Below are 21,817 nucleotides of genomic sequence, written 5' to 3'. Positions count from 1 at the left end.
ACGTAAAGGCAGGTATTATTTATCCGTTATTATTAACACACTTTCAGATACATGCGTGTGTGTGTGAGATCTACCTTGGCATTGAGCAGCACATACAGTACGTGGTCCGGGTCCGTTTGCGCTCTCCATTGCAGAGCTTCAGACAAAAACTGGTGCTGGTAAAGAGAGTGTCATCACACAAACATTAATGGCGGACCGACTCAATACATCTATTGCAAACACAATAAAAAAGCTTCATCTGTGGCAAATAATAAAGTATTATAAAAGGGATCCAACAGATAACATAAGTGCCTCCCTACACATGATCCAACCAACAGCCATAAACGGATCTCAGTGACAACAGATAGATTTAGTCAACGCAAACAGACTGTGTGGAATAGAGAAAGGATAAAAAAACACATTCTGTGACATTGCCAGGGAGACACAAGACCGGAGTACGTCTACAGAATATTGTAGTGCAGGGCAAAGTAAGCAGAGACCATCTGCAGCTCAGGCCCCTAACAAGCCGGGGCAGGACAACCTTGAAAAGCCTTTTAGCGCCTCGGTGAAACATCTCTTTAGCCAAAATGTCTCAGGGGAACATTACAATAGCTATTTTTATAATGAAATTAAACTGTTGTTATTAGTAGTTATCACTTTTAAAGTATTAATCTGCTACTATAAGGGCTACCATGGCCACAAATGTTCTCACTCAATGCATCATGTTGTTTATATGGATTGACTGTTAAGTAGTTTAATTTTTCATTGTGGCATCTATAGCAGTTCTGGCCATCGTGGGAGAGGAATCTCTCATTTGCTCTATGTGATATCTTCCCTTTTTTATCCTTTTAAAAAGGTTTTCTGGGGAAGTTTTTCCCTTATCCAATGTGTATGATGATTAAGTATTTTCAGGATTGAATGGAATTGAATGGAATTGACTATCAACCACCTGATAAGTATTATCAATAATCCAAGGAACTGGCTGATGACAGGATTGAAAAAGACGTGAACGTAAATAAAGTCTTTAAGACAGATGCCAAGTGAAGCTGACACATAAAGTTAAACACAAATAAAGTTACTGAAGTGAACAAGCCCCCCTCTCTCTCTCTCTAAGGGTGCCCTCAGGTCAACAATGCATCAGGAGTCACATCATGCAGAACGTCTGCCCTGAGCACTCATGAAGCCATGCTACACATGGGAGCATCACAGTGAAGACGGCGAGCAGAGGTGCACACAAAGATGTTCCTAATCAATACCTCTATGGGGTTTATTAGCATTAAGCGGAACGCGAGACCTTCGGTGGTTACATACGGTAGCAGACGGTTTATAACCACTTGCTTAAGGGATCCATTACTTACTTAAAAAGAACGAAAAGTTTCTTTAATTAACTGCAGGTAATAAAGTGCTTTAGGTTCTGTAAAACTAATAGGCTGCTGGCAAATTCCCCTTTTCAAAAAGGTGACAGTAGAGTGTCTGTTATGGGACACTGATGAGTGTAAAGTGGTGTTTAACTTGATTTGTATGTCTATTAGTTTAAGTGTGTGTACCCCTGCTGGCCAAGGAACCAGCCTGGACAGTTATAGCTGTGGTATATTTATATATATATATATATATCTATGCGTCGGCCCGAAGCTGCTGCTGCTGGTGGCCGTCAGGCTGTCGCGGCTACAAAAAGCACATCTGACTGACGGAAGCAGGAGAAGCAGACGGGTGGGGTTCAGGCTAGAGCCTTACCATCATAGTGGGCCACATACAGAGCTACAGCCCAACCCAAGCAAAGTTAAAGGTAGAACAACAACAGAGATTTAGGTTCAGACACACACTCGATTGGGTCTTCCAACACATTCAAGTCGATTTAAATAGATTTGTAACTATGTTATCGATATATTAACATCAATCAATTTGCCACTTATCTTTGATTCATGAAGCGGCAAACATCAGGAAATAAATAAAAATCAGAGCCTATCAGAATTTTATAGAACCAGAGTTAGAAGTTTTGTATTTTGTCCTACCAACAGTCCCAAACATGGAAATAGTTAACAATAATGTTAAAAAACATCCCATAAGGCTTTTTTGCGTGACGAACCCCATAAAACAATTAATCAGCTATGGATACTGTGATATCGTGTTTAATATACAGTAAGTAATGGCAGAAACGGTATATAGTTCATGCAAATATTTTCATACCGTTGATTTTATTAAAATTCGAAACATTATTTTACACGCCCCGTGAGGTCAAAGTGTGCTTCAGGTGTGGGTGGCAGGAAGTACCTTTCGGATCAGATCCTGGTCCTCCACCACACCGAGCTCTCTGCCTGTAGCCTGGGCGATCCGTTTCCCTGCCACCAAGTTGCCGACCAGCATAGAGGCGGGGCCGACATCCACTGAACACATCGAAGACACGTTCCTTTAGCGACATACTTTCCACTTCAAACTAGTGTTTGTCGCGATAATGTATCGTAAACAGCATTGGCTATTGTCTAAGGTGGACTACCTGGTTGCTTCTGGCGTGGCTTGGGCATGTTGGTGACACAGGTGTGCGGGCACAGGAGGATATTACAGGGGTGCAGGTTTCCCTCCAGGAAGTTCTGCTTGGTTTCACAGATGTGGATGCCTCCGAGGGGCGTCTTTGGGAGGGTGTTGGCCGGGACTAGAGCAAGGCAGTACAGGCCGACTTGGTGGATACTGTCGATGGCCTGTGAAGAAAAGGTTGTTGTTTGATGAAGTCAATATGGTTATGTTTACTGATCATGCCTTTCAATGCAACCCAGATCGAAGCAGCAACAATCAACACAACGTACTACATTACATCATTGAGTGCATTAACAAGGCAGCATTGTGATCTCACATTTTAGTTTATTTTAGCAACTGTAGGGGAACAAGCTTTTTTGCCTGCCTGTTCTGAAAGGGGAACTAACCCAAAGCATCAGAATATGACTGTTCTGCAAAAGTAAAAACCTCCGCCTTCACTAAATGGCAAGTTTACCATGCATGTGAAGTTACCTGCAGTACTCGACTCATCCACTGGAAGCTGTCTTCCTCACTGGCGTCAGGCCTCTGCTCCGCCACGATCACTATCCTCTCATCATAAAACACCGTCACTGAGAACACAGCGATCCTGCACCAATAGCAAAACAATAGATGAGCACTGTCCGTGACACTACAGTGACACACACACACACACACACAAAGCACACTGGCTCACAAGAAGCAGTCAGTGACTCACCTCCCCCTGTAAACTGTTTTAACCGGCTCCACCGCCAGGGCAGTGGCCACCAGGTCGTCGGCGTTGTGGCGGCGCCCGCTCACCATCAGCAGCCCCTCGATCTTTCCCACAACAAACACCAGACTTCCCTGCAAAGCAAACAGTTGAACTCCATAAAAACTCACTTCATTTATTTGTTAAATCTGAGAAGGCAAAGTCTTTATTTTAATCTCTCTTGCTCACCGGTCCTACAAATCCAAGCAGACCCGTTCGGCTGAAAGGAATTTCTCCTATTGGTGCTCCGGCTTGGTTGACAGGGATCACCTACAGGTTGGCAGATAAATTAACGGTTGGACTCAAATGCACACAGAAAAACTTATTCTGATCTCCTATAATAATTAAAATATCTTATATTTATTACAATTGTGATAATACTTAAGTCATGTCAAGAAAATGCAACAGGTCGGCTCCATTATTTAGGCAAATCATTTAAGCATGTGTTCTTTCCCATCCGTGTATTTTCTAAACCAGCTTATACCGTGTACATACCGAGTGTAGTGGGACAGAAACTGAACCCAGCACGCACTGACATACCTCAAATGTGTTTTTGGTGACCCCGTGCAGGCCGTAGTACATGGTGCCTCCAGCCCGAGAGTTGATAACAATCTCTCCTATTTCATCAGTTTTGCAGAGCTGAGGAGGCCCGTCCGGCTTCACAATGCACATCAGGGCTGAAACACAATAACGGTTCGAAACATTAGGTATAATTCAGTACCTGTATTCTTATAAAGGTAAGATAAACAATGAATAAGGTAAGGCAAGTCGCAATGCCATTTGATACCAACCTCCAGGCATGATGTGTCCCACATCCTGAACGGTGAGAGCAGAGTTCTTGTCCTCTGTGTTCACCCTGATCACCCCGTGGCTCAGTCCGCCCATGGACAGGATGGCTCTGGCTGGTAGAGGAGCTCCTCGTGCACCGGGCCTGCAGGGAAAGCACAAAGAGAAGGGATAGTGTGAGTGAAATAATAATGGGTCATGCAGGGCGGGAGCAGGAAGGGAATAGTAGTCAAGTGATAATCAAGTCCCAGTCTGAAAGTCTTGTGGTTTTATCTTGAACATGGCAAGAGGTGGTTTTGTTTTAAAGTAGTGTCATTAGTATATTCTAGAGATTTTTTTTAATTTAAACTAAGAAAGGCATATTAACAAACAAAGAAAAAATTGATATAAGTGACCGGCTTTGCCCATGTCTTATCCCATAGCCTGTGAGAATGCACACGTACCTGCGTATGGCCACAGTTAGAGCCTCAGGAGAGGTGGCGCATGGGCAGATCACCTCAGGCTTCAGACCGTGAGACTGAAACACGTTCAGAAAGGCATCACACGACGACACCGACCCTGAAAGAATGGGATAAAACACATTTCCAAAACAGGTTGAAATATGCATAGAAGTTCATACGGCGCTAGTATTACAAAGAGAGCATGGGACTCACATGGGTTTGCTCCATCAGCCACAATAAGCATACGGATGGAGGACAGGCTGCTGTCCCTATGGTCCTTGTGAGCCATCATGGCCCAGTGGAGGTCACGGCACTTCACCAACGCCACACGTGCTATCGGATAGAAGGGAACGTTATGTGGTGCACTTGCATGTTGAGAGTAGTTATTAAAAAAACAAAGCAGCCCATATATTCACTGTTTCAAACAAATAAATGTTTTTGCACTTTGTTTATTACACAATTTGTAGATATAAATAAAAATAATAATAATGTAAATGTATCAAATACAAGTGAGATTGGACATTGGCTGAAACCTTTGTGAATGTGGACCCTCTGCACCCAGGACATGGGACATGCTTTCATGACCGCATATGGCACCGTGATGGTGTGGATTCTGTTCATGACACTCTGGAAAAAATAATTAAAAAAAATAAACATATTGCCAATGTCACCTTGTACAACAAACCCAAGTTGAAAAAGGTTAACCAATCTGTACACAGTACAAACTGTTGCATTCTGCTCACCGTTAAGACACCATGCCACATGCCCATATCCTTCTTGCAGTCCAACACGTTGACCAATGTCTCCCCTAAGACAGAAAACACGGCCACATAAGTGATCATTGTGTGCAAGAATATTGATAACTTTATGTGTGACTGCTTATAACATAATTTAGTTCCCCTTACAAACCAAAAAGGGGTTACTGTAGTAGAGGGCAAAGAAGCAGAAGTGGTAAATGGTACGAAAGCACCGAGCTCTGACCTTCGCAGTAGTTACAGGCCTGCGTCAGCGCTTGACAGTGTGTCAGCATTGAGATCTTTGACACAGCGACTCCCATCACCGTTCCCTCCTTACTGGCTTTGTACTGTTGGAAGAGAGACACACACGTAATCCAAATTAATTGAGCAAAACACCTGGAAACAAACCAATGGAAATAATCATAAATACATGTCATGTATATAGTGCATGTGTACCGCTTTCTACCAACCTTAACCAAAAAAAAGACGGCAAGAGAGTAGAGAACCAATTTGAAACACATAGAATAGCATTAAAATGTAAGAGGATTATGTTTTACAAGGTCGTTTAAAAGATAACTTGTAATTTCCTTTCCAAATTTTCTCATATCGGAAATTTAATACAATTTTGTGAGATAACCTAAGTAGAAAATTGTGACAGCATGCTCTGAATGGTACCTCTATGTAGGCAGTGTCTGTGTTGGCGGTGGGGATGTGAGGCTGCCAGTCTTTGGACGGTTTGGTCAGATACTTGGTGTCCGTCACTACCCATTTCATCCTTGGCCATCCTGGTAAACATAGTAAGAAATATTTGTGATTCGGCACACTCGACTGGAGCCGCACTAAACATCCTCTTGGTTTCAAGGCCAAAAGTACATAGACAATTTCTTTACAAACAGAGTGACATCCACCCAGTCCCACACTGAAGCCCTAAACTGGCCAGTGAACATCCCCCCCGTTGTTCCCTTTTAACGAGTCTGTACTCTGACGGCTCCCAGAGAGACAGACAGAGATGCACGGTGCTGACTAACCTTTGAACTGGATGATCTCCCCGTTAGGTGTCTTGGGAAGCCCTTTGAGACACAACTCACTGGTCAGGGCCAGACTAACGCCACAGCTGCCCAATAGGAAGCCAATCTGTTGGCTGCCTGCGTCCTGTGGAGACGGTATGAGACTCATGACAAACATGGAGGGGCTAGTATAAAAATACTGTGGCAATTAAAAACATAGCTGTTTTCAATGACTGTTTTTTGGAGCCACTGTGTTACCTGTCGGGACAGGGGTACCTCGATGGGCACTGGGATGACCTCGGCTAACAGGCAGCCATAGAAAGCCACCCAGAACATGCCAGGGTCGCTGTTGGGATACACTAGTGCCACCTATGAAGCAAAGAAAGTTATTTTTTACCCGAGCGCCTAAGTACACAACGTGGCGAGTGGCCACTGAGAGACTCTTACCCGATCTCCAGGTTGTAGCACCGGTTCTGTCTTGGTGCCCAGTTTATTCAGCAGTGTGTAGGCCAATTTCAGACTGCGACTCCATAGTTTTCCTGTGGAAAAGATAAGCCAAATATTAATATGTCCTGTATTTTGTTGGTTTACCATGTTGTGAAACTGATCAAGGATAGCTACAGGTAGAGTCCACATTTCCATTTGGAGAACACAATATTCTGGACATTAACGCCACACAACATGTTTGCCATTTGTTGTGTACGTAGTCGTCTCTATGCGCAGAGTTGGTGCTCACCATATGTGAGTGTGTAGAGGGGCTTGCCGGTGATGTCCAGAGCAGTCAGGGCAGGGCTCTTGGCCTGGGTGGCCCCCCAGCGGGCGAGGGCAGCCTGTAGGGCAGGAGGCCAGTTACTGACCACTCCGAGGGGTTCTCCCTTCACCGGGATGATTTGACGTCCCTCCGGCTTTGGGGTGTTGGGGTCAGGCTGGGGCACTGGACAAGTGCAGAGGGACAGATGAGAGGGCAGGCAGACGATGATTAGGACAAGCCCACAGCATGCAACAACATGTTGTTTAATTGGAGTATTCATTTGGACCATTCCTTTTTTTCTGTTCAGCATCCATTAATTGAACATAAAATAGTATTTACAAATTTAGTTAGTTAGTCAATAGCTGTCAAAAGATGTAACATTTTAAAAGTTCATATCAAAAGCTGAAAAAAATACTGGTGTGTCAATGACTGTGTGTCAAGAGTCTGACTGAAGCAACAAGTGCACACACCGATTGATAAATGTGCTCAGGAGGGTTGAATAAATGCATAATCACACTTTGTGTCTCACCTTCTACAATTTCCTCAGAATCATCAAGGAAGAATTCACTGAGTGGTGGTCTCTTTGGCCGTTTGAGTGTGTTCAACAGCTGCTGGATCTTAGTGGACACCCGACTGTTGACAGGCACGCCTGGACAAACAACAAGGCAACAGCCAGTCAGAAACAACTCAAATAACACAGCACACACACCCACACATGCAATTTGATTGCATCACAAATACAAGTGTACTTCATCACACACTCTCACACAAGTAGAACCCTTGGCGCTAGCACGTAGAGACGATCAAAATCAGCAGCAAGAAGGATTCAAAGGGAGAATTGGTAAGAGACACAGATTGGACGATCGTACTGGGAAATCTAATATAGGATGTTCTGTACGTCTAAACCTATGACACGAAACAAACAGAGACAGAGAGACAGACGCCAGGCTGGAATTGCAAGCCGATTTGGAGCTCTTTCGCATCCCTCCCCTTCCCCCGATATCGATTTATATTACCTTTTCTTTTTCCTTTTTTAAATGAAAGTCAAGACAGGGACAGGATTAATGGACCCAAAAGAAAGAAAACAAAATATCTGTGATTAGCAGCATTCACCACACAGTGCAAAGAGGAGAATGTTGAACATGGGCAGATCGCTTATTGATTTGAACCCTCCAATCAGTTTGATCAGTGCAATTGCTTGGAGCAATTCACGCATGAAATGGGTTTGACCTCCAATCTGAAGAAGATTAATAACCAGATGACAGTTCAACATGTGGAAACTACTAGGACTTTTCTTCCTTTATTGTGTAAATCTACGCTCTAATACCAACATAAGACTTTTATAAAAGAAAACATCTCTGAGTGTACCATCAGCAGTTTCAATCATGCTGGAGCGGCTCTGTCCACGGCTCATGCCTCTGACGGCTGGAGGCAAGTCCAACCTGGACCCCCTCTCCTGGGGAGTCGAGGACGTCACATCAGGGGGGACGTTGTTTTCTGGTGGGAGAGGGGGGGAGGGCGGTGAGTGCCACGAAAGAGGGAAAGAGGCAAACAAACACGGTTAGGTATCGGGGTCAGAGTGACCCTCAGTGAGGTTTACCGATGCGTGCGTTGACCAGTAAATCGGCCAACAAGGAAGCGGCAGGCTGGGGCTGTGGCTGAGGCTGCGTCTTGGGCTCTCCATGGGAGAGGGTGGAGGACGCGGACGAGGACGTGGAGGAGCTCTGGACCGAGCGGTTGATCCAGTAATCCGGGCTCTGCAGGCTCTGGGCTAGCACTGCACTGAAAGCTGCCTTCCTGCGCAGTGAGCCCTCATCCTCTGATGCAGAAGATGTGTCTGATAAAAAAAAAAAGAGAAATATTAAATATCCTCAATATTTAGATGTCATAAACAAAACACTATTTTGTTAAAAAGTATTTTAATTGACATTGAATGTAGTTCACCTGGAGGTGTGCAGGTATCGATGGGAGACTGGACAAAGGCAGAGCGTCTCTTGGTCGGCATGGGTAGGCCCATCTTCTCTTCTTTGTGTTTGGCCAGTGCCGCCTGCACAGCCTCAGTGTGGATGTCTACACAAAGGGCGAGAATAAAAAGGGAGAAGCAGATATAAGTGAGGTAGACAAACAGAAAGAAAGTCAACAAACGAATAAACGAATAATTTTTTTTAAAAGAGTACGTTGACATGCTGATGGTTTATACCCGTGTCGTTTACCTGATCTGTAGCGGTCGTCCCTGGCCCCTCCACTGCGGTGTGCGCGGTGGTGTTTGGAGGCCGACGATGTGGAGGGGCCCGGGGTCTCTGGACTTGGGCTGGGGTCGACACTGTGGCCGGGCGAAAGCTGTACATCCGGCAGGGACAGATCCACGTCTACGGAAAAGGAGTCGGTACGTGCAGATTCATTAAAAACACATGGAAGTTGACATTAATAAGCAACCAACCAACTGGATATTTCGGTTAGAGGCCCACTCTTGCTTCACATAATGCCTACAGCTGCATGGAGGCATGAAATATTACATATTATATTAAAGAGAAGCTCTCTAAATGTAGCCTCTCTACAGAGCACAAAGTGAAATAAGGACATGTTACTCGACTGATGTAACTTATATCGTTAACAAAGTCCATGAAACTAGGCTAGATTCAAGCAAATATATTTTTAGTCAACTCCTCTCAGAGGACCTGGGCTGCAGTGTCTCTGTGTGGATGGTGGTTGAGAAGAATAAGGACACGGGATGCAACCTTTGGAGCTCCAAAGCTTCCCAATACCTGACTTCACACCCAGGGCAAGCTGCCAGAGCAGAACACACTAACAACCAATTAATGTACTAAATATGGAAATGATCCACGTGAGATTTGGATTCTTGCAGAGCTTTTCATATTCCCCGTGTGCGTAATCACTTCACATGTGTCATGTGGTAGCTCAAGCCGAAACAGGCCTCTGTTAATCTAGCAGGAAAGGAAGTTAAGTATTCCTGTTTTTAGAATGAGCTTACATTGACACATCAAGAAAAAGGTCTTTTCATGCCAACGCTAATGTGGCGTAATTCTTCCTGTGGAAAACTCCACACCCTCATGTGACTCAATTGAGCATATCATCTGACCAACAAGAACTGGTTCAGAGTAGTACAGTGAACCTCTGGTAATTCCCTACTTATGTGACTGACAATGGCCTGTGGGTTTTCTACAGCGCCGCGGTTATTATATCATTTATACAAATGTGCAATTCCACTTTAAACCACTAGAGTGTCACAGAAAGCCAAGAATTGTCATAGACAAAGAGAATTGCAGTCACACTGGAGATTCAGTGACACTACTTTCTTAATTGAGCATTTGTTTATTCTATGTGATTCTCCATACAGATAGAGCAGAACAATTAACTCAACTATAAAGCCCAGCTTCCTGAGCTCATGACTTGTTGAGGACTTATGATGCAATTACTTAAAACCTTCTGCATCTCATAACAACCGGCCCTAAAAAAGCTGACAGGAAGATGGCTTGGAAGTGGCATTAGGAAAAGCAGAAGAAGAATTGTTCTTACTGGGTGAAGGGGGGATGTAGGAGGCCAGCAGTTTGGCCTTCTTCTTCTCATAGCCTTTCTGCGTTATGTCACCTGAGAGAGAGGGAACAGCGACACCACACCGTTATATCAGTTATAATTAACACACAAACGCCATACAACTGTGCACACAGACACACACAGAAACCAGATGAGGTACTCACAACACTCCTCCGAACAAACACAAACACACGGCCTCTGCTTTAGCTCAAACATGTGTCAGGGTTGAGTCATAATAATAACAATGATCTTTTAAACCAGAGCCACGGAGATACACATGTTAACACCTCAGGCCATGTACAACTAGGCGAGGAGATAACACCATTGTTTAGCCTTACATTAGCCCCAGTGAATAAACATGACAAGCGCACAAAAAAGAAAAAAGCCACCACGCAACAAAACCCAAATTTGATTAGGGGAACAAGTAGATAAGCGAGCGTAGCAGAGAACAATGGGAAATCTGAAGGCTATCAGGGACATTTGGAATACTAAGCAGAGCAAAAAGGAAGCCATGGGAGCCCGGTTCACATGGGACTCGATTTATCTCCTCCACCTCCCCCTTCTTTCTCCCCACTGTACACTCAGCCCCACCCCTTCCTCATTCTGGCAGGACTCCCACTGCTCCCAGAGTTAACGGAGGCAAGACAAAGTCTACTCAACGAGGACCCCAAAACACACAGCGCGCCTGAGCGGCAAGCAGGCCTGCGAGAGGCACACCTTATCCAGGTCAGTAACGCACAGACCACACACACACACACACTCCCCCCTGTGCGCACAAACAAACCCACAGCGACAAAATCCAATGGCAAAGTTCAACAGCAGATTGGAGGGTGGTGGGCTCGATAAGCCCCGCAAATGGGTGGGGAGGCCCATGTGTGCTTTGGAGCTTTCTCACACTAGTCACTATGTGGTAGTGTGTGGTGTTTGCCTGGAAAAACAACATAAAAAGGAGGCTCCCTGGAGGACAGAGTATGTGGATTGGCCGTATTCGAGTTCAGGCAGACTTTTAATTTCAGATCCTTCCCATGCAGGAAATTCTTGAAGTTTCACAACACTGTAAATTCAGAGGAAACGGGGGAAGCGGGAGGGAGCAGAGGGATTACGCATCATTTGCAAAGAAAAAAAACAACAACGGCCAAAGTCAGAGACAGTTTGGGGGGGGGGACTGGGTACTTCGTCATTCTTTTTTTGTTAAGAGAAAGTTTTAAAGTCATTTTGATACTTTGAGCACCGAATTCTGTGCGTTAGAAAGCTCCTGCGGGGTGACTTCATGCTCGGTATACACACAGGCTTTAAATCTAGTCGGGGTGAAAGACAACAGCAGCGAATGTCCGTTACGGCCCCTTCTCTTGGGCCATTGGCTGGGAATAAACCCTCCAAAACAGACATACAAAAACGCCACAAATCCGCAGCAGATTGATTGCGGTGGACTGGAACATCGTTGTCGGTGGAGACGGGGTTCGGTCGGCCCGAGCCCTGGCGTCCGAGTGGTGCCCGGAGGGAGGGATGGAAAGATGGAGGAGAGGGAGGGAGGACAGAAGAGAGTCTGTATTTGTGCGAGGGCATAACAGGCGTGGACTGGCAGGACCGCGCAGGCTCTGTTGGTGGCAGTGGGCAGAGACGCAGAGGGCTCGGGGGGGTTGAACGAGGGACTGTAACAGCCGTTTTAAAACAGAGGGAAAGCTGTCGATTTTCGAGAGCAAGAATGTGGCGTTTCGAGTGCGAGCATGAGGAGCAAAGCGGTCGGTCAGGGGACAGGATATGAGCATTACCCCACCCTGTATGTGGGCTGCCAAAATCCATGTGCCTGTCTAGGGGAGGAGGAATGTGCTGATTGGAGAACATCTTGCTAACAGAGAGGACCAACTGGCCAGGAGAGCTAGCCCAATTGGCCAGAAACTCTTCTGAGGTGCAGAAAGCAAAATATTTGTGTGTGAGTGTGTGCACATGTGTGTATACACAGCTGTTGCAGGTTAAGGGGTGCTACAGCACACAGAGGAGTGAAGGCTAGCTGAGAGTTGCAGTAGAAGCCTTCTATGAGATGTGTGTCAAAGTTGTTCGGGGTGTGCTTTGACGTAAAAATTCAGTGACAAAAAAGGTAATTGAAAAAAAGGCGTGGAAGTGAGTCTTCATCAGCGGGGGCTGTTTCAGAGCTCATTTAAGTCGAGACGACAGTGCCCCCCATGGCATTTCCTTTAAATCTGCTGCTGTAGACCTCTGACCTCAGGACGAGCCTTAAGGGGGCTGAGCCTCTCACAGCTGACAGCACAGGGTCCGAATCAGGGTAAACACACACACACACACACGCACCCAGTCACACCAATAATTATAATGGAAAGCCTCATTATAAAAATAGGGATTTTACAGTTGTGCATCCAGGCATCAGGCAGATGAGAGAAACATTTTCCAGCCTCTTTCATCTGTTGCCTCGCCCTGTTGGTTAAGTCCATCAAAAATATACTTTACGTTTTGAGCAAATCTGAGGCCTAATTCTGGATTTGATATGCAATTCAAGCTGATGTGTGACGTGAAAGTCCCAAAAAAGTTTCAACATGTGGGACTCTATTTGCCATTGAGTGGCATACGAGATTGAGATTATGGTTTACGTGAAAGGAAGGTGCACAGATGCCATAGTAAATAATATGGTTCTAACATTATCATCTTGACAGTTGTTTTCATTGGTCTTTTCAAGCATCTGATGTGCTTAACCACATGAAACAAACTGAAAATGCTGTTATTAATCTGTTAAGGAATTAACCTAATATTTGGCCATCTCAAAACAATTTGGAAAAACCACGTCAATGGTGACTAAGTGATGAGTAATGAACAGCACACAGTCAGAGGCCTGGGGAAGGAAGGACTGAGGTTATGGTTATATACACACATGTGGTGTGTGGGGAATACACAATGCAACTCAAATGAACTGGGACAAATCCACACCCGCAGCAACTAAAACTTTATGCAAGACTCCAGGTCAATCAGCAATGTGTGAAATCAATATTGGAATGGGAAAGAACTTGAAAAGGGTTTTGCCGTTTGTGGTAAATAATGTGGTAAATAATCTGAACAAACAGCTCAATCCCAGCTGCCACCATCAGCAAACAGCACTTTGGTACAAGTCTCAGACGCCGACATAAAACTCCAACAACAAAGCCAGTGTGAATTACCGGCCATTCTTTCAATCGGAGTAACACCTGCCAACTTCTCTGCCGCAACGCAGCGTTCCTTCTACTTCGGACGCCACCCAACTCAGGAAAATGCTGCTCTCCGCCTGAGAGGCTCGGCAGAGCACTATTTAATGCCAAAGTTTGACGCCTGTTTTGGGGTCAGCACACACATTGGTAGATTAAAAAAAAAAGCTGCGAAAGCAAGAGTGAAAGAGCTTTTAGTGTTTTTTTAAATTATAGGTGAAACAGCATGGACCATAGATAAATATTGCAGCACATCAACGCCAGCAACCCAGGCACTAGATGATGAAAACACCAAAAGGGGTACAAGCGAGGAGCCAGCGCGGTTTCCGGGGGTCTCATTAACAGTCGGAGGTCACTGCGGGGCTAATGTGTCCTCTCATAGACCGAATGATGAGCCTATGGGCTGATGCCAGCGGACCGGAGAGAGAGTAGACTGTAGGTAACACACGCAGGGACCATCAGGTTAAAGTCGGGTAAGTATAGCAGAGGTACATGATTTGTCATGTGTCTGTGTGCGGATGCTGCTACTAAATGGCTTTGAGGATCAGCTGATTAGCCTCGCAGGCCCCGCACACCACCACACTAAAAGGTTGCGTGTAAACAAAAAGGCACCCAGCCAGTTTTCCTCTTCTCCGGTGAGGATGAGGCAAAACGGATATGTAATCTCATTAAACATGGTGTGTCATGGAGGTTGGAGTAGTCACAAAGACTACTCCAACCTCCTTGTGCACGTGTGCACATGCACACAGTGGAGCCCTGTAATTACTGTGGTCAGATTAGTCTGGTGGCGTCCAGCTCTGGTTGGAAGCATTACTGTTTTTGTCAGCCACAGACTTTGTATCTTGGCTTTTGGTATCAGTTCCGCTCCCTGCAGACACACAGGCTCCTGAACAACACATGACGCCACACAAACACACGTCAACGACAATAACGACTTGGGTCGCTCAGATAAAGAAAACCTCAGTTGTGAGAATAATCCCACATTTACAATTCGGGTTTTATCCCAATCTGTAATGTGAGATTACATCCAACCTGACAGATTGCATCACTCCGTCTGGACATTGGTGTGGATTTTGTGCGGTCAAAACGATTGCCGTCAATAATGTCCAAACCATCCGAGGCGTGTGAGGTCATGGACGAGTTTTCAGCCAACAATACCGGTTTCGATTTGCACAAAGCAGTCTTTGTTTACCAGCGGCTTGTTGTCTGAAACGAATGAGACGCAAACATGTGACACCGTCACAACTCACTCTCACGAGAGATAGAAACCAACAAAAGAGAGCTGGTCCCCACCGGGGGGGGGGGGGGGGGGGGCAACAGCGAGGAGACGCGGAGAAAAACCACAAACTGAAATTCTCACAAATGCGTCAGTGTACATTTACATACCAAAACCCCCATAAACACGGGGTCTGAGAGAGAAAGCAACTTCACCCACAGGATCTTATTTATAGAGAGCAGGAACACAACATGCGCTGAGAACAGCAAGTGAATAGCACTCGGCAGGAAAATGCAAATGCATAAGCCCGTCTCTGTGGCTATTTGGTGGCACCTGGACCTCAGCATGAGCGGATGTCACAAGCTTATTTCCAAAGCACTCTCTTAGATGGAAGGAGCACGACAAGAATATCAAATTACCGCCAATATGTATTCATTCATTTGAATACAATTAGTCGAGGGAGAGAAAAATAAACGGCGACTGTTTTGAAAAGAGTTTTGTTGTTTCATTTTTTATTTGAGGAATTGCTGCCTACCTTTGTCCTGGGAACCAGGTGATAGAAAATTAAATATTTGTAGATTTTCAGTTGCTTATTCTAGCAAGCAAAACTAAACCCCATCTCAACTTCAGGATTCTGCAATGTGCATTTTCGCCCATTTTGTAGACCACTAAAATGGATTATTAAATGTAATAATAAGACAATACATTGATAGATTAAATGCATGATTAGTTGGAGCTTTGCTACGAACACGCTGATTAGATCAGGTTGTTTGTATTTCAAGACTTGCCTTTCTGTGTGTGTGTGTGTGTGTACAACAGTTTTCAAATAGCATCAACAATCAGGTCTCAGTCAAGACGGACATTTCTTCATGGCTGGAAACAAAGAGAAACATTTATACAAAGGCCTTTAGACTCAAGGACCAATGTTTTCCACTCCAAAAGCAGGCCTGCAATTCCTCTGGGAGCCAGTTAGCACATGTGGGGGTTTTCACAGAGGATAAAGTAATCTCTAGATGGAAGAAGAAACCTACCATCCAGCTAAGAAAAAAGCAGAGGGAGTGTAATTCTCTCTACAGAGAATCTCCAGTAGAAGTGGTTAGCATTTTGTCACCTGAAGGAGAAACTCATTGGGTCTTGACAGTGAATTGAAATGTTAAATCACGACTGAGAAGGGCTGGGCAACATGTGGTTAGTTATTATCCATCACTGAACCGTACAAACTCATTTCTTCTCAAGAATATCCGAACAAGTAGCTGCCACTGATTGTCCCAGCTGATTCTCCACTCACATTCAGCACAGTTTGTCGTGAACATGAACAAGACAATTTGATTTCTCAGTCTTATCAGATAAAGGGCCGTAGAGATCCTTATTTTTATTTTTTTTTAAATGATAAGTATGATGAGGAGCATGAATAACTGGCATATTGGATGGTGCGCTCGGTTAAATTACAGCTGCCTTTTAAAAAAATAAAGATCCTTATCTTGTGAAAAACTTACAAGATAAGAATAGACAGAGTGAGCTCTGCATGTTGGCACCGATCGGTTCAAATGGGACTTAACAGCTTACAGTAAAAGACGGGTAACACCTTTTTGCCATTACAGAAGGTAATGAGTTAAGGGAGTAAGCGGCACAGAGGATGAAACAAAACGTTTTTGAAAGCTGAAAAGTGAAACCATGTAAGAAGCACGGGAAGGAAAGCAGGAGATGGAGCTTAGAGGAAGCGAGAAGGAAAGATAAAGACAAGACTCACAAGTACACAACACATCAAAGTCATGGTGGCGGGTCCACTAGATTTCAGACAGACACACAAACACTTTCATCCATGAGGACACAAACACACATAAACAAGCACACCGACACAAAGAACTAATCATTTTATTAAATCAGACCTTCCTGTACGGGATGAAAACAATTCAGGTTGATTGTGTTGGTACTAGGATCAACATAATACGGTGGCCGAGAAGGTTCAGACAAATACAAAAGCAACAACACAACCGCAAACGCCACAACACAACACGAACGCCGCAACACGAAAATACAAAAGCCACATCACAACCGCAAATGCCGCAACGCAACACGAACGGCGCAACACAACACGAAAGCGAAAACGGAAGTAGCTGCCCACGGGAGCGAGCGTATTTTGGAGGAACGCCCACGGGAGCGAGCGTATTTTGGAGGAACGGAGCTGGAGGATGCCAGATCGTTTAAGAAGTAAGTGAAACATGATTCCTTACTTTAACTGTAGCCGCAAGGAATCATGTTTCACTTACTTCTTAAACGATCTGGCATCCTCCAGCTCCGTTGTTACGTGCCGACTGGTTTTTGAACCTACTGGTTTGGCTACGCGTGCGTGTTTGTTTTGCCCCGACAGCGGCAGATGTTGTCTGCCTCGGTCACCTGATCCGTCACACAGTCGCAAACATATTTCTGAAAATGTTCAAAATGTATCCCATATCCAATGCAGCGGTTATGATTGTATAAGTGAGCACTACATCACTGCTACGTATAAAGAAATAAATAAAAGAACATACGTTTATTAAAAGATCGCCACAACCTGGATTCGAACTCGCAGTCGAGCAAAATAGCATAACTTTATAAGACGGCGGCGCTACGCCGTCGGCCAACCGAGCTGTCAAATGCCGCTACTGATTTCACTACTTATCATGAAATTGCAAATCGTCAGTGGCAAGAACATCTTTTGGTTCAGGGTGAGCCAAGACAACTGGTTTTTGGTGGCGTAGCGTGAAATACATAGTTCTGTCAGGTTTTCTAGCACATTGCCCAAGTAGGATTACTCTCTTAATAACATCTAAACGCGTAGCCAAACCAGTAGGTTCAAAAACCAGTAGGCACGTAACAACGGAGCTGGAGGATGCCAGATTGTTTAAGAAGTAAGTGAAACATGATTCCTTGCGGCTACAGTTAAAGTAAGGAATCATGTTTCACTTACTTCTTAAACGATCTGGCATCCTCCAGCTCCGTTCCTCCAAAATACGCTCGCTCCCGTGGGCAGCTACTTCCGTTTTCGCTTTCGCGTTGCGGCGTTCGTGTTGCGTTGTGGCATTTGCGGTTGTGATGTGGCTTTTGTATTTTCGTGTTGCGGCGTTCGTGTTGTGTTGTGGCATTTGCAGTTGTGATGTGCCTTTTGTATTTTGTGTTGTGGCGTTCGTGTTGCGTTGTGGCATTTGCGGTTGTGTTGTTGCTTTTGTATTTGTCTGAACCTTCTCGGCCACCGTAACATAAGGACCAATCTGTATATCCATAAACCGAAAGAAACGTCCAGCAATCGGATTGGACGGTTAGTATCCTGAACTTGTTTTTGCAAAAACAAGTTCAGGATACTAACCGTACAAACCTATTTTGCCATAAGAAAACTTATGTTCCTTCCAAGCTTTTAAAGCGTTCATATTTTGATGGAGCGCAGAGTGAGCACTGGCCTACTTCCCTTTATTGCTTCTATCGCATTGTGCATTTCACATTAAGCCAGATGTGTGAGCATAGTGCCGCTTGTTAGCCGGGGTTCAAAAGCAGCAGAGCGAAGGACAAACTAAAAATGTCCTCCATAATCCGAGGCATATCGACTTTGACGCTCACCTCTCATCAGGCCCGGTTCACCTTTTAATGAACGAACACACAAACACACTGATTTGTGTCAGAGTACTTCCCGACAATGGGCTTGCTGTACATTCTATGCAGCAACGGAGCCGTTTTGTACAAACTCGTAGCAGATAACTTCATCCGAGCGATAAGGCTGGTGAGCAACTGCAGAAGGTTCATAGCTGAACTGTGGTTAGGCAGCCACAGGTGGGTTGTATGGCAGTAGCAGTAAAAAGGTTAAAGTGTTTAATTCCTCACATGTCGCCTCATGTGTGACGACGCAAAGCAAAAAAGCTCTGGAACAATAGGGAATTGAGAGCATTAGTAGCCAAGTGGTTACATTAAATGTCACAAAACCGCTACGTTCTGGGTTCGATTCCAGCCCCCAGGTCCTGTGTTGCATTCCATACTCTCTCTCTCTGCCAGAGCAGCTGAAGCACAGCTGTAATAATACAATTAGGTACTCGCCCATAATATTATTAGAAACACCTGTGCTTCTAAGGGCTATGACCATGTTGAAAGGCCTTCTGTGAAAAGGGTGCGTTCCACTGCATAAATTGACCTGTGGCGGCCGTTATGTCACTTTCTCTTCCAGCTTGTTTAAGTACGAGGGCAGTTTAACTGGGTCAGTAGGTTGACTCCGACTGTGTTCATCGCACTATAAATAACAGGAAGTGGACACTTCTTTAGGCCGAAGTACCCTGGTCACCTGCACAACACACCAGGCATGTGTTGCGATACAGGGGCTAGAAATGTGTGCAACAGACCTGAGGTTCACTGAGACTTCTACATCGACCACAGTGACATCTGTTTCTACTGTTGTCCACGTGGGGTCAGTGAGTACACCTGGCAACATTGCACCAAACACCTGCAACACGCACGGAGCCTGGATTAGCAAACAGCTCCACTAGGTTTCATGTCTAGAAGACATATGAACCGATACCCCCTGACAGCTTAGTTGCTCATGGATGAATTGGGTTGACCAGGGAGCTGACTCATTAAATGACTATTACAACGTCATAACAAGAAAGCGGTGCCCCGTGAGAGACGCCCTCATCCGGCCCCGAGGTGTGGAGTCCACAGCAGACACCAAAACAACACGGGCCTCAGTCGCTCTGTTCGTCTCTCTGGACCGCTCACGTTCCTGACCCCCCCCCCCCCCCCCCAACACCACCACCACCACCCACAGCCATTAAACAGCCTGTCATCACCACGGCCATAGAAGTGATGGCTTTGAAAGCGTGGGGGATGCTCAGCGAGTGCAAAAGAAAAAGCGGGTGTAAGACAGGGCGCTCAAAGCTCCGAAATACACAACACTTTGCGTCACTTTGCGTGGAAGTGAAGGTGCAAGGTCGCAGGGGGATGTTAGTGAGGCGGTGTTAGCAACAAGCCACCCACTACAACACAACACATGTGAGGGGATTAGACGGAAGAGTGCTGACTGAAGGGAAGGTGAGAGACTTCAAAGTGCACGCGCTACGCTTTCTACGTGTGTTCTTCCAAAATGTCAAGCATAGTTTTGTAGAGTCAGATTTGACCACACAGCCTCAAGAGAAATTGGGATAATCTTAAGATGCAACGAACTCCAAAAAGGTTGTTTCATCACAATCACAGCGTAACCAGATTTGAAAAACATTCAGACAACAGTCATCTGTGTGTCATCTCTAGGTGTGAGAGCATCGAGCGCGACCACAGTGACACGCACTGCAAAACACTGAGACACTGTATTAGTATTCAAGGCTATGAAGACGCAAAACATACAACATTGGCTGTGCTATTGAGGATGAAGAGGGTGAAGCCCCACCCACTGGGCGTGTTTTTGTGGAACTAGTTTGCCATCTTTCCTTGGGGATTTGGTTCCATGGCCTCAAGCAAAAATGTTTTTTGTTGGGCCAAGAGGGGAGATACACATCAGCTTGAGGGGCTTCCTGAGGACTTTTTACAATAACCCCTTTGGCTACCGACAAGAGTAAGGAAGAGGACTCTTGAAATGTAGGGCACGAGTCCAAACCACCACATAATACAACGACCCAATGAGTGACCGACGGAGAGAGCAATCGACCTTTTGGAAACTTTCAATTGTACATATTCAGCGGGGCCGCTTCGGTTTTCCAACAGCCCTTCCTGTGACGCAGGCCTGTGGTTTCATATATAGAAACTGACCAGCTGCTGAGAAAATAGCCTGTGTTCTACGAAGGCTATAATGATCAGCTGAGGAGCCCAAATATGGGACAATACGATGCTTTTTAGAACGGGCTTTACAACACACAGGTTTTTAGAGCGAAGCACAGATCATTGTTACAAACGTTGTCTTTTTGATCATCCAAATATCAGAAACACATGTACAGAATATATCTTAGCACAAGAACATATGCCCGTTTAATAAACAAATAATTAGAAAATCAAATAAATAGATAATGCAATATAGGGGGGTGTCCATTTCCTGTAGCATCTCAATCTCGTGGACCCCACACGTGACGCTTGAACCGTTAGCCCCCCGTGGGTCAGACAGCAGGCTGAAGGCGCCGTTATAATCAGCCCGCGCACACGGCAGTGACCCACATGTGGCAGCCGGGTATCTCGCCGTTGGATGTGCGACTGTCTCCCGCCGGCCGCCGTCTGCTAGCCGAGAGCGTCAGGCTCGTTGAGAAAGAATCGCACACAATTGGGACTGACTCCTCGGGACTTTGAGAGTGTGGCCTCCGCTGCGATAATGGCAGAGCTTGTGTGTCAAAGAGATGCTTGTTTTCTCCTCCTCAGGCATGAAAGCGAATTGGTCTTGCCAGCCAGGTCTATTTATATTCACAAGAGCATTCTTCAGCTTTAACACAGTCACATGGCCTGCCAGGCAGTGGACAGCATCGCAATACGCAAGAGGAACTGTGCATCGGCTCCCGCCGTCCAACAACCACAGAAGACGCAATAAAAACTTTGCTCTCAACGAAGTTCGTCATTCAGCCGGTGAGGCTGTAAATCAGGGGGCGAATCGTTCAACATTGTCTGCCGTGTCGCAGCCTGGGGCCCCCCAACTCAATGGCCGCATGCCACAACAGCTCAGTGATTGTGCAACGCTACGTCAGCGAGGAGCTGCGCCATCGGCCCGGCTGGGATTACAGGTAGGTCATGGGGTGAATAAACCAGGAGAAGGGCGTGGATATCCCGAAAACCCGCCTGTCGATCTTCACCTATGATGAGTCACAGTTTGCATCAAGCTGGGCAAACAGCCCAGTGAGACTGGGGGCTAAAACCGGTTCTGCCACTCTGCGGTGGATGAATGTGGCCCGGAGAGGAGGCGGAGG

General features: G+C 45.6%; 1 protein-coding gene across 2 annotated transcripts in view; it reads right to left on the bottom strand.

The window, feature by feature from the left end:
• The window catches only part of dip2ba (disco-interacting protein 2 homolog Ba), a 31,087-nt gene that overhangs the window by 5,199 nt on the left and 4,071 nt on the right, over positions 1-21,817 (bottom strand). Inside the window, exons 2-26 of one of the 2 annotated variants that reach the window (XM_062564418.1) lie at positions 10,497-10,568; positions 9,173-9,328; positions 8,904-9,029; positions 8,560-8,796; positions 8,328-8,456; positions 7,489-7,608; positions 6,945-7,142; positions 6,656-6,747; positions 6,467-6,577; positions 6,230-6,353; positions 5,877-5,986; positions 5,446-5,548; positions 5,208-5,272; positions 4,998-5,091; positions 4,678-4,797; positions 4,468-4,582; positions 4,030-4,169; positions 3,779-3,915; positions 3,428-3,508; positions 3,206-3,333; positions 2,983-3,097; positions 2,474-2,675; positions 2,251-2,363; positions 1,714-1,737; positions 75-155 (exon numbers count right to left, since the gene is read on the bottom strand). In XM_062564418.1, coding sequence (XP_062420402.1) covers positions 75-155; positions 1,714-1,737; positions 2,251-2,363; positions 2,474-2,675; positions 2,983-3,097; positions 3,206-3,333; positions 3,428-3,508; positions 3,779-3,915; positions 4,030-4,169; positions 4,468-4,582; positions 4,678-4,797; positions 4,998-5,091; positions 5,208-5,272; positions 5,446-5,548; positions 5,877-5,986; positions 6,230-6,353; positions 6,467-6,577; positions 6,656-6,747; positions 6,945-7,142; positions 7,489-7,608; positions 8,328-8,456; positions 8,560-8,796; positions 8,904-9,029; positions 9,173-9,328; positions 10,497-10,568 — 2,993 coding nt within the window. The remainder of the gene's footprint in view (positions 1-74; positions 156-1,713; positions 1,738-2,250; positions 2,364-2,473; positions 2,676-2,982; positions 3,098-3,205; positions 3,334-3,427; positions 3,509-3,778; positions 3,916-4,029; positions 4,170-4,467; positions 4,583-4,677; positions 4,798-4,997; positions 5,092-5,207; positions 5,273-5,445; positions 5,549-5,876; positions 5,987-6,229; positions 6,354-6,466; positions 6,578-6,655; positions 6,748-6,944; positions 7,143-7,488; positions 7,609-8,327; positions 8,457-8,559; positions 8,797-8,903; positions 9,030-9,172; positions 9,329-10,496; positions 10,569-21,817) is intronic. The other variant, XM_062564420.1, reaches the window with a different exon arrangement.

The sequence above is a fragment of the Pungitius pungitius genome, chromosome 1, assembly GCF_949316345.1.
Source record: "Pungitius pungitius chromosome 1, fPunPun2.1, whole genome shotgun sequence".
In the NCBI taxonomy this organism is placed as follows: domain Eukaryota; kingdom Metazoa; phylum Chordata; class Actinopteri; order Perciformes; family Gasterosteidae; genus Pungitius; species Pungitius pungitius.
The sequence above is the reverse complement of the archived record's forward strand: the minus strand, read 5'-3'. Positions and strand labels throughout refer to the sequence as shown.